This window comes from Tachypleus tridentatus, chromosome 4, assembly GCF_004210375.1.
Source record: "Tachypleus tridentatus isolate NWPU-2018 chromosome 4, ASM421037v1, whole genome shotgun sequence".
In the NCBI taxonomy this organism is placed as follows: Eukaryota; Metazoa; Arthropoda; class Merostomata; order Xiphosura; family Limulidae; genus Tachypleus; species Tachypleus tridentatus.
Window position 1 is genome coordinate 64,057,706 of NC_134828.1, and position 12,925 is coordinate 64,070,630.

Sequence of the window (12,925 nt, forward strand, 5' to 3'; positions counted from 1 at the left end):
ATTCACTAAAGGGCATTTTGTCTTGGAGATCTAGGGTATACTATGGATATTAGTAGGTGTTATTGTAGACTTAGACTTGTGTAATATGCACAAGAGGTTTATATTTGTTTTTTTACCCTAGATTTTTGTAATTTGTTTGTGTTGTAAAATAATTTAACTCTTAAAACTGAAGGGACATACAACTAAAAATCAGTAATTGTAATAAAGTGTTTTTCACCAAAATGTATACAAAGGTTAATATCACTGTTTAGTGATGTTGAGACACAAAAATCATTATCTTTTGAGGCAAACATCTATATACACAATATAAGGCAATGAGATAAGAAATGAGTAGATGTAAACTTGAAGTGAATGTTTTCAACATCTTTATTGTAACATAATCTCAAGTACTCCAAGTTTTGATCACTATCAGAAGGAATTAATTTCTAAAATTTACATTGTCATAGGATGAGTGAATACTGAGTTTAAATATAATTAATGTCAAAATGCAAATCTTTGCAACAAGGATGCTTAAAACTGACAAACAGTGGACTTACACATGGGTATGTGGGTGTTTGTACATATAAAATTTGCTGTATATAAATGAAATCCCTGCTAAATGTTGTATTTAGCAAGTATTGACTCCATGAAGGTATGAAATCTGATGTTACTAAGCAGTGAAGTTAGAGACAAAAGAACGATTGCAACGATTTTTCTCTCTATCTCTTTGTTTAGCAGCTGGTTTATGGTGTCACTGTTAAAGAGTGCCATGCTTGATAGGTTTAGTTCTATCTAGTACAGTTATTTTCCCAGGTTGTGAGAGGGCACTGAAAACTGTGCAAGGTAAAGTGTTTTTGTTAACATAAATGTTGACATCAACTGATGATTCATTTTAAATTTTAAAAAACTTCTTTTCGGAACGTGAATCCATACTTGTTACACTTAGTGTGAAGAGTTCTTGCAAGCTGAGGAGGTCCACAGAAAAACACTGTTACTCTTCCTTTATGTTGTTCAGCAACACTTCGAAAAACCTGTTAAAGGTAAAACAAATCTGCAGAACATTTATAATGTTTAAGATTATGGTACATTACCTCTATTATGGAAATTAAATTTATAATATATTTTATTGCAAAGTAGTTTTACTATTTTTAAAGACTAGTAAATGAGTGCAAATCAAATTAATCACAAAGATTTTACTTTTTTGCAAGAAAATAGGTGTAATAATTTTAATGAAATGCATTATTTGTAACAAACTGAATTTAAAGTGATGTTTGCATTCAAAATAATTTAAATTTCTACTCTTTCTAAGTAAATGATTGCAAAAAAAACACAAAAACTTCTGAAGCTCATTTTAGTGCTTGTTTGGTTGGATATTTCTTTAATTGGTACCTCAGTACCTTTTATACTTTTCAAAATTAGAAGTTTATGTTATTACAAAAAAAGCCCTGAAATATATGTGTGCATATATACGTAATATATATATACATATATATAAGACCCAAATTATATTAAGTGTACACTGTTTATTCAGATTAACATCAACTTTGCCAGAAGAAAAAAAAGGAGCAGATGTGGATGCTCTAGTCCAAAATCTCTCACATCTTTACCATTTTTTCTGTCTTTGAAAGACCAAAAAAGAATACAATACATCAGTGGGGGGAAGACAGCAAAACTGCCCTTGAAGTTAGCATTTCAGCCCCCAATATGATGTTTGGACATAAATACCAAGATGTTAAGTTGTTACTGTACTAAGCTCAACCTAAATTAATAGTATAGCTGCCATTTTCCATTCTTCCATGCTACTGTCTGGATCTTCATTGGTTCTAAAGGGATCCATATAGTAGCAGGATTCCTATAAGGAAGGCAATACAACTACATTAATCCATCTATAAAAGATATGAAATCTCAAAATAAGTAAGTTCAATAATTGAACTTTTCCCTACAATAAAATAAATTTTATAAATTTTGTTTATTGTGTATATTATAGTTGTGTTTAACCTGTTGACTGCCAAGTATTTCAGCTGCTACAATACAACTCTATTGCTTCATCATTTTGTAACTTTTTCGTAATGCCATTTTGGATAAAAAATGAAACAATTTGTAAGTAGGTCAAGTGCATGTATGGTGCTGACATCTAGCGTTGACGTTAGGTATTATTGAGAACGAATGAACTCGCCCGTGGCACTGTGTTACCGATCAGCTTGAATGAGTTGACCCGTCTACGGCACTGAACAGGTTAAAGTACTATTTTCAATTTTATATATTACTTTTTATATTTATTATAAAACAAGTTGAAATATTTAATTAAATTTTTGTCATCACAGCCATTAAAAATCAGTTATATACTAATATATTAAAAGTAGATATTAAGAACTGTCCATTGCTACAAATTTTTCATTACCCAAACATCTGTTAATGTATAACTGTATGGCATTTGTTGGTATATTACTGTTTGGAGAGGATAGCCCAAAAATTAAAATATGAAATCATTTCTTTCCCACAAGTATTAATATTACTATATTTATTAATTATTTTAATATCTAAATCTAAATAATATGTTTCAATATGTGATACAGAGGTGTTCTTAATCTATAGAACTGTAGGATGTTACTAATATAATTACTCATTAATGAATTGTCAAAACTAACTAAATTTTCGATATATCTATATGTTAAGGCATATAATTTCAGACTTAGACAATTATTTATAAATTTATTTTCATGATAATAAAGAAACAAATTAGCAAATAGCATGAATAACTAGAAACCATTGGTATACCTACCATTTGTTTATGAATTTGCTTATCAACATGAATATAATTATTATATATGCAAAGAGTAAATATATTTTATATATTGTGAGCAGTAAAAGTTTCTTTTTCTATTTTTATGGGTAGATCAATAAACTGATGTATTAACACATTATTACCATTATTCATTACCATTACCAAATCATTAAGTAATACAGTTATAAATAACAATGAAATTGTATGCTTGGATCATATCTGTTAATTGCATTTTATTTAAATATTTTATAGGTTTTAAGACAGGTTTATTATTTTTAATTATCAAATAATTATGTTTATTATTTGTGTTTTGTAGTAATTTTAATAAATAACTGATTTAGTAATTTGTTTAATAAAACTGCAGGTTGTTTCAGTATGCTATTTACTGAACTAGAAATGAAACAAAATTTAATGGGTGATTTATGTAATTTAACTATAGCTTATATAAATACAGTAATTCTAAATATGGGTTTGTTTTAACATTACATATTTTTATAGCTTTCAACAAATTGTTAATCATGTTTTGTTTAGATTTATTTTGTAATTTACAAGTTTGTTTAATATTTACTTCATTAGTTATAATTTGTGCTTTAAAATGCTTACAGATAAAGCCAAAATTACAGTTGACATAATTTACAGGTATTATAATATATTTCTTGTATATTACATATTCTAGTTTTAACTTAAAAAAATGTTAAATCTATAGGATATTTATTTAAATTAATAAAAACTAATTTCTCATTAATGCTATTAATAATGTAGTATCTCCATTCTAAAAACTAATTTGGAGGATATGTGCAGATTATAATAATCTGTGTTTTCCTTTATAAAATTTAAAATGTCTGTTTTTATATTTTGTGGAGATTCTGTATTTAGTACTATTTTTCATGATTTTCATAAAAATGTATACTTTATTATATCCAGATTTCCAATAGTAATATGTTTATGAAAAGAATCTGCCAAAAATATGAGTAGTAATCATAAGGTAAATTCTGCAAATTATTTATATCTTAAGTTGTTTAAAAATCCCTATTGAAATTTCATGTTTAAAATAGGTAATAAGTTTGAAATATTTTAAATTAAAATATTTGTATCAGATAATTATGCAAAATTTTAGAAACTTCCAAATTATTAACAATTTTATGTTTAAAATTATTTACTGTATATGATTTTCTTATTGGTAATTCTTTAATTATCTGATTTAAATTACTTGCCTTAAATACAAATTTTATATTCTCAAAATTTAAATTTTTTTTGTTTGTAGTTAAGCACAAAGTTACATAATGGGCTATCTGAACTCTGTCCACTACAGGTATCGAAACCTGGTTTCTAGCATTGTAAGTCAGAAGACATACCACTGTGCTACTGGGGGGATTAAATGTTATTGCAGTTCTTGCTATTCGTTATAGCTTTGAAATGTTTAGTTTATATATATTATTGTAGAAATAACTCTTGAGTGTTAGCAAACATATAAAAGTGATTATCTAAATCCATAAAAATAATAAAATTAACACGTTTTACTTTTTCTCTAGTTTTTTTTTTGTACATTTCTTATTAAACTACTATCTGAACAAAATAAATTACCATTAGAATTGTTAATACTTAAATTTACAGCAGCAGTACCATTATAATCTTTAGTTAAACCATAAGGATATAATGTATTATATTTAATAATGTAAAATTTTCTCTTGTAATCTATATATATCTGTATTAATGATTTCTAAAATTGTAATAACTATTGAATTAAAGGGATGAAACCTGAAATGTTCTAATTCAACTAAATTTACCACGTTATTTTTATTTGCAGGTTGATGCAAATACATAGAGTATTAGAAGTTTGTTCCACATATATTGTATATTACACATGTCACTTATGAATAAATAAATTATATTTATTAATTACACCGTCTATCCAGTTTAACCTTAATTTCACCAACGTTATATACTTAGAAGAAGAAAAAAAGGAGCAGATATGTGGGTGCTCTAGCCCAAAATATTCCATTTTTTGCTGTCTGCAGCTGGGAGTGGGAAGGTGGCTGCTCAAAAAATAAATAAATGAAATAAGAACAATGATAGAAAAGAAATAATATGAATACAAGACATCAATGTGGGAAACAGCAAAACTGTCATTGAAGTTAGCATTGCAGCTCCAAATATAATACTTGCACACAGATACTAAGATATTTGATACTTATATCAAATCTTCTCAAATCTGGCCACAGACAGCAAAGGTTGGTAAAGATGTGGCACATTGAACTAGAGCACCCATATCTGCAACTTTTTTTTTTCCTTCTAAGCAAATGAGGACAGTGAAGTTGAGGTTAAACTGAATAGATGGAGTACCCCCTCTACAGATTTGGTCTTAACTCCACCACTAACTCAAAAACCCAGGGCACATTACTTAATGGCCCGCATTAATGTGATTTGTGACTCAGTGTTAGATGTTTGTTTTATGGTTGCATTTTCACTTTCCTCTTTTCTCCCCATAAAATTACATTTAATTATATTTCATCTAAGGTTTAAATACATCTTGGAAAATTAATGCTATCATTTCTTTTGATGTAATATTTTAAATTTTTTTGTAGTTTTCCTAAATAAATGTGTGTGCATTATTTTAAAGATAAATTTGAAATTTCTTATTTGTCTTTTCCAGTTAGCTAAGAACCATTTCTAGTAATATAAGTACACCATCAGCTGCAGTCAAGCTTAAAATATTATGTTGATACAGCATAAACAAGAACATGTTCTAAAATGTCTAAATCTATAAACTTTAAATATAAATAAAATACTTCACTGGAGTTTTAACTAAGCCTTACCATATCCCAGTTAGGCCTGCCTGGCTGGGTTCTTGTTTTTAAGCCTGTAATCAGGCATCTCTTCTCTTTTTCATGCATTAAGTCTAATGCCAGTTGAAGACCTAAAGCTCGAATATCAGTTTTGCAGAGAGCTGAAGTAACATACATGTGAACATCCAAGAAACGTTCCATGACATCTCCAAACTCTGTTTGTTGGATTTCAAGCTCACTAAGGAGATTGACAAACCATTCAAATGCTTGTTGGTTTCGATTGATCCAAATGAAGTCCACCTGTTGAAATCGTAAAACATTCTCCAAGATATGCATATGTCACATATAAACTTACAGATTTTACTGCCTTCTAAAATCCAATATTTATTTATTATGTCCATGATGTTGGAAAAGCATGTAGGTTCAAGAAGTCTTGATAGAAATGAATAAAAAACATATAACCCAAGCACTTTGGGGACAAACTGGAATGGAATATTTATTATGTCTGATTTTTCTTGGTAGTCTAACAATACCACATAGTTTGACAATGTAATATACTGTTCTTAATAAAGCACAGTTTCAAACAAAATATTTGTATTTAGAAAGTTTATTTTGAAACATAACCACTGTTAGTTATGTTGATTTCACTGATTATTCGGTTGATGCTGGCAATTGGATTCTAATATGAAAACTTTATCTAGGGAATTACTAATTTTGGAGAGGTACTGTTATTATGAGCTTTGCCATCTATGATGTTTTGGCTCTCAAGTTATGTAGTTCGATGGTTAGAGTGAACTCCTTCACAGATTGGCCACTTTATTAAAATCTTAGGCATATTTGTAAATTATTTCACTTGTCTGCATTTTATAACGATAAAAAATAGATGAAAAGGACTCTATGCCTAGGGCTTGAACTTAATGTCTTTAGTTCATGCTAGTGCTCTGAGACAAACGTTTATACCAAATAGGCTACTGAGGCTGTCTCATGATAACAATTCTCCATTTGACATTTAAAAGCAGAGCATTGTCTAGTACTGAACATGCTGTATACTGAATCCTTGTGTAGGTTTTTGTGAATCTCTGAAATGAACCACAAATATATTTACTATTACAATATTCAACATAGATTATAAATTGAGCAATGTAGCCTTGTCGTGATTAGTCTGCAAAATAATAGACAAAAGAGAACTAAAGTCAAACTGGTTGTTCACATTTTCAACAACCAGTTTAAGAAATGGTACTTGTTAAAAACGTTTTCTAGACAGACACCCACTACAGATTCCTGCTCTCTGGCTTACAAAGTGGTAGTATGATGGGTGTCCATGTAGAAAGAGTATTATTAAGAAATGTCATTTCTTAAACTGAATATTCTTTTAAAAATGTCTGTTGCCAGTTACCAGGACTGACAGATAACAGTAATTCAAATGGAGCACAGCTGCTATTAAAGAAACAAAAAGTGTCAGCCTCACAATGGTGACAGACTGAAAGAAGATAATTGGACAGGTTAGTAAAGTGCAACAAAATTCAGTCAGTCTTGTAACTTAACAGTGGTCAGGAATCAACTATACTCTTCAAAAAAAGAAACGCAAAAGGGATATTTTTGTTATTTTAAAGAGAAATATATGTAATAACGTTACAAGCTCAGAGTATGTGATGTTACACGTGTTAAGGCACTGATTGTCAGACCAAAATGACAATAAAAGTTGTGCACTTTGAAAACGGAGGAAAATATCGGATTTTTCGCCAAAACGCATTCGTGTCCAATAAATTTGTTTGAGAGATCTGCATGTTCTGCAAGTGCAACATGTGCAAAATCCCTATAAAAGTGACGGGTTCTCGGTTTCCATATCTCGGTGTTAAGTCAACAACACGCAATACAGTTACGCCAAGACTGACTGAAGCACAACGCAACAACGCATTAGTTGCTTGGAAGCAGGCGAATCTCGATCAGATGTTGCCAGAGCTGTGAATGTCCACCCAAGCACCATCACAAGGCCATGGAATCGTCACCAACAACATGGATCAACTCGTGACCGTCCACGATCTGGCAGACCTCGTGTGACCACACCCACGCAAGATCGCTACATCCGGTTACGTCACCTTTGGGATAGGACCACCACTGCGACGTCTACTGCCTCAACCATAGCAGGGCTGCGTAGGATTTCCGATCAGATCGTACGCAACCGTCTACGAGATTCTTAGGCCCCATGTGCAACCTATCATGGTGAACGTCAACGACGTTTTTCAACATGACAACGCCCGTCCTCACACAGCCCGACTCACCACTGTCTTCTTGAAACACCACAACATCAACGTTCTTCCCTGGCCCTCCAGATCACCAGATTTAAACCCCATCGAACATCTTTGGGACAAGTTGGACCCACGTCTGCGACAGCGACAACCTCAACCGCGGACTCTACCTCAGCTTGCAGCAGCTTTGCAGGCTGAGTGGACAGCCATTCCACAGGATGTGATTCGTCATCTCATCGCTTCCATGGGCAGGAGATGCCAAGCAGTTATTGATGCTCACGGGGGACATACTCGTTATTGACGTTGAGTGACGTTAAACTTCAACTAGTGAGCGTGGACTTCGCCTTTGCAGATTTTGGATGTTCAGCAGTGAATGTGCAAAGTTTCACACATGTCATACAGAACTACCAAGAATAAACTTGTTAACAATTTGTCTCAAATTTTGCCTTTTGCGTTTCTTTTTTTGAAGAGTATATAATTAACTTCGTTCGATGAAGGACATCACAGAGATTATCAATAGTTATATAGGGATCAACAGCCAACCCAAAAATTACTTATCTCAGATATGAAAATACAGCTTTGCTGATGTTTGGAATGTAAGATATTGACGATGAATGGCTAAAGTGTGTAGTGTTGTTTGACAATTTTTACTTCACTTCATGTGTTGATGGTTTGTTTTGAATTTTGTGTGAAGTTATGGCATTCCTAATTTAACAGTTGGGAAAGGCAGCTTGTCATCATCATCCAACGTCAACTCTTGGGCTACTCTTTTACCAACGAATAATGGGATTCCCCATTATATTATAATGCCCTTACAACTGAAAGGGTGAGCATGTTTGGTGCGAAGGGGATTCGAACCTGCGTCCCTCAAATTACGAGTCAAGCACTTTAACAAGTTGGCCATTCCGGGCCCTTGCTGATGGGAGATAAAAAAATTACACGAGACGTTTTACTCTTATTATAAAACAAAGTTTCATGGAAGGGTGATATAATAGCATTGAGAATATTCTCGCAGGAGGGATTGTTATTTGGTTCTTTCACAAGAACAAATAATACACGGAGTGTACTTGAATGTTGTTGCTAGTTATCTCTGCTTTGAGTGCACTGGATGTTTTCCAAAAATGATTATGCTGTAAGCTATAACGTTTATATTGTCAAAATTCAGTTGATAATTTTGATAATGGCGTCTGTCATCTTACTTAACCAGAACGGTTGCCGGATTTCAATATGTTTGACCGTCTTCAGAAGGAGCTTGAGCATTATATTTACCACCGCAATCTCCTGCCAACATATGGGAACCAACGACACAAAGTATGACAAATGTATTTCGGTTAAGTAAGACATTTTTCATCAAATCGAATTCTTTATTATATTAGCTGTTCAACCCAATATTGTAGGTGGGTGTTGGTAAAGTGTGTTGTCTCTATATTGTGTTGTGAAGAGACTATTGAACAGTATTTAGTTTTTTCATGGAGAGAAAATTTTCATAAAATTTTATTTTCTTGTTTTGAACTGTCGAAATCTCATGTAGAATATGGTGATAGAAAAAAAAAAGGATAAGACCCTAGTGGCTCAGCAGTAAGCATGAGAGCTTGTAACATTAATATATATATTTATAAAGTCTATATTATATTAGTAACGTGCTTACACTCGTGTGTGTGTTGAGCGTAGTGATGATTGCTACACCACATATTACTATAATTTGGTATAACTATATTATTTTTCACTATATCAGTCAAATTATGAGCAAAATTAAGTAATCAGGACCATTTACAATATTCTTAACATTATCATGCTCTAGTACACTTCGGATGAAAATATGTTTGCATTGTATACATATATATATATATATGTGTGTGTATGTATATATTTTAAATTAAGTAAACTTAGTCATGGCGTAACGAACATTTAAGGTACGTACTGATCCTACTTTACTTTCCTTTGCTTGGGGCCCGGCATGGCCAGGTGGTTAAGGTGCTCGACTCATAATCTGAGGATCGCAGATTCGAATCCCTGTCACATCAAACATGCTAGCCCTTTCAGCCGTGGGGGCGTTATAATGTGACAGTCAATACCACTATTCGTTGGTAAAAGAGTAGCTTGGCGGTGAGTGGTGATGACTAGCTGCTTTCCCTCTAGTCTTACTCTGCTAAATTAGAGATGGTTAGCGCAGATAGCCCTCGTGTAGCTTTGCTCGAAATTCAAAAACAAACAAACAAAACAGTACTTTGCTTGGTAAAAGTCCCTCTTCAACAAAATATCGAAAGCATTATTTATTAAAAATATTCAAATAGATCCATCTAAGCAGTAAAGTAGGCTAAAATCCAAAATAATAATTTTACCTTTCTCAAGCTGAAGATGGACTGTGGAGGTTTGTCCAACCACTGGTAACAACAAGAAGGGCAGGACATTCTTTCGTGTTGGTACCTCACCATGATGCTTTGAAGGATGCTTGCAAAAGGGGTTACACCAATACCAGTAGCGATCAACACAGCATGTTCAGCTCTGAAGATGTGTCGAGTTGGAGAGCCGTATGGCCCTTCGACGAAGACCTTAAAAATAATGTCTAGAATAAATATTAGAAAGTTTATAAGGCAATTACAGTTCTTAACTTTAATTTCCTACTTTACACGCTATTTATTGATGAATATGATGTTGTATATTGATGTCAAGTCAGCCACCTCAAAGTCTTAGATTCTGGCGTTAGCCATTAAATGATAAGTGGTATAGTTAAAAAAGTTCTGTTTTTATACTACAATACAGATGATGAAAAACATACAACGTTTGACTGTGGTTAACAAAACATTTTATGTAACTTAAGCCAACTCTTACCCTGAGACCCTCACTGGACAGCACAAGTTTTCCCAATTCGGTTGATTCTTCTAGTGAAGAATAAGTGGATGGGGGAGGAGGTGAAGTGTTCCTGTCTTCTTCATCTCTTTCATCAGAAACGATTTCTGGAAGGCGCACAGTTGGAAGTATTTTACGGAATCCGGACCCCCTGGACGGAAGCACGATTACGGAATTATAGAGTAAAGGATTTCTTTTTGTTTGAATTGGTTGAAGACGTTGACACTCATCTTTGCCTAAATAACGGTTCTGGGTTGTGGGAGATTGTATTTGAATATTGTTTGCCTCCTTTTTAAATATTTTTTGGTTTTCCTCAGGAATTTCTGATTGTTTATCAAATTGGTTGCTTTCATCAACATTCATGCAATTAAACGTATCGTTCATAGCAACATCACTATACTTAGAACTTTTCAAAGTCTTTGGTTGAGGACCACAAAGCCTCTGCGGTTCATTATCATTTGTACTGTTGTTTGACATTCTTAGACCTGACTGGGGATATTTGTCCTTTTCTAGTCTTGAAGATGTCCCTTTTACTGGATAAGACTTTAATGTACTACAGGAGTGGTGGTTATTTGACGACTTTGTATGTTGTGACGTTTTTGTCATTTTTTGTTGATCGAAGTAAGTCCAAAGACGATTAGTCCATTCTCCGACTGCTCTGATGTGTAAAGTAATGGCATCTGGCACATAAACATAAAAATTGAATTATAAAAAAATTATTTGCTGTAAAACACAAAGTGGATGCACGCGTCTAAAATCTCAAGAACTGAGAAAACATATATTAAAATGTTTTAAAACAATATTATCACTAATGATTATGATAAGCGTGTGATAATTTATCACAACCATCTGGTTTTACTAATTACTATTCCTTATTGTTTTATGCAAGGAAAGAATTAATCAATCATTGATCTGAATATTGCTGGTTATATCATCCCCAACTTTAAATGTATATAATAGCACAGAGACTTATTCAAAAAGTGCATGTATACATAAATTGCCATTCCAAAAGTATCAAATAATAATCTTAACTTTAGATTCATGTTTGATTATTCATTCATCAGAAATTATAACTGTGTTGAAATGTTTAAAACATGTTTTTAGAATTGAAATCTCGATCAGAGGTTAGTAGCTTAATAAAGGAATATATGAAACAGCAGAGGATCCTGGGATAGTTCTAATGTTAAATAAAATTGAAGTTTATTTACGCACCTTCTAGTTCGGGAGCGCTGCTAATTGTGAATGGATGCCACTCAAACTGGGCAATGACTGGAATTCGGATGAAAACGTAGTCACCAGGACAGAATTCAAAATGACGAGGTCGCTTAACAACAAGCTGAATAACCTACGATGAACGAAAGTAATAAAGTTTACTATACGTTAGCGAACTTTATGGTAAAAACGGCCCCCACAAGCCACGGGTTGATATTTAATATAAAAATTGACATGCTAATAAAGAATGAAATTTTTATTTGACATAATCACATATTGCAGACAGTTAATAATCTAAAAGTTAAAATGATAAATTAATAAAATTGTGGGAATAATTTTTTCCCTCAGATCCATTGACATAAAATCTCGAAAAGAATTTTTTATACCTTTGAACATAGGTATGCTTATCTATATTAAGATTAGATAGTAAACTAATAACCTTTAAATCTGACTTGGAGATTGTATCAACTCAACGATATAATTAATGATGAAACATAGTAAGTGAACCCTTAAAGAAAAGGATGAGTCAGAATATCATGTTTATGGTTATTGTTTAAACTTGTAAACTTCCTTTAATTCTAAGCAAATTTTTGAAGAAACTACTACGAGTTATTTTTGCAAATGTGTATACAGATATAAAACTACCAGAATATTAAGTTTATGATTATTTTAAATTTGTAAACTTCCATCAATTTCTTGTAAATTTTTGAAGAAACTGCTGAATTATTTTTGTAGGTATATGTATATCAAATTAACTATATCAATAAGTAATTTTGTAATCTCCAAAGGACGACAACAAGTACTTGTTTGAAGGTAAAAATGTTTTACCCTTGATGGTAAGAGCGTGCCGCTTAGTACACACGTTTGACCTTGTTTGGTATATACCATTCGCATTTTACAAATCGTTTCCACGACGAAGATCAATGCAGGGCCTATGAACCATTTCAAGAAATTCGGACCGTGAAGAATGAGCACCAACCAGAAGGCAATGTATAATTTGTGACTGTAGTGAAATACCTACAAGTAATACATGTTTACATGGATTAAATTACAACTTACTTAAT

The 12,925-nt window shown here is 32.3% G+C and overlaps 1 protein-coding gene and 1 long non-coding RNA gene across 7 annotated transcripts in view; one reads left to right on the forward strand and one right to left on the reverse strand.

Moving 5' to 3' along the window:
- Positions 1-348: 348 nt before the first annotated feature.
- Nox (NADPH oxidase) overlaps positions 349-12,925 on the reverse strand; it is a 38,415-nt gene continuing 25,838 nt past the window's right edge. For 3 of the 6 annotated variants that reach the window (XM_076498852.1, XM_076498850.1, XM_076498851.1), the window contains exons 9-14: positions 12,690-12,878; positions 11,862-11,994; positions 10,632-11,329; positions 10,142-10,351; positions 5,581-5,850; positions 349-1,010 (exon numbers count right to left, since the gene is read on the reverse strand). In XM_076498852.1, coding sequence (XP_076354967.1) covers positions 879-1,010; positions 5,581-5,850; positions 10,142-10,351; positions 10,632-11,329; positions 11,862-11,994; positions 12,690-12,878 — 1,632 coding nt within the window. In that variant the 3' untranslated portion in view covers positions 349-878. Of the gene's footprint in view, positions 1,011-1,123; positions 1,832-5,580; positions 5,851-10,141; positions 10,352-10,631; positions 11,330-11,861; positions 11,995-12,689; positions 12,879-12,925 lie in introns of those variants that run through there. The other 3 variants (XM_076498854.1, XM_076498853.1, XM_076498855.1) reach the window with 3 other exon arrangements.
- Positions 2,140-6,029, forward strand: LOC143249289 (uncharacterized). Its single transcript, XR_013027712.1, has 3 exons — positions 2,140-2,214; positions 3,689-3,749; positions 5,663-6,029. It is a non-coding gene; the product is annotated as an uncharacterized LOC143249289 (long non-coding RNA).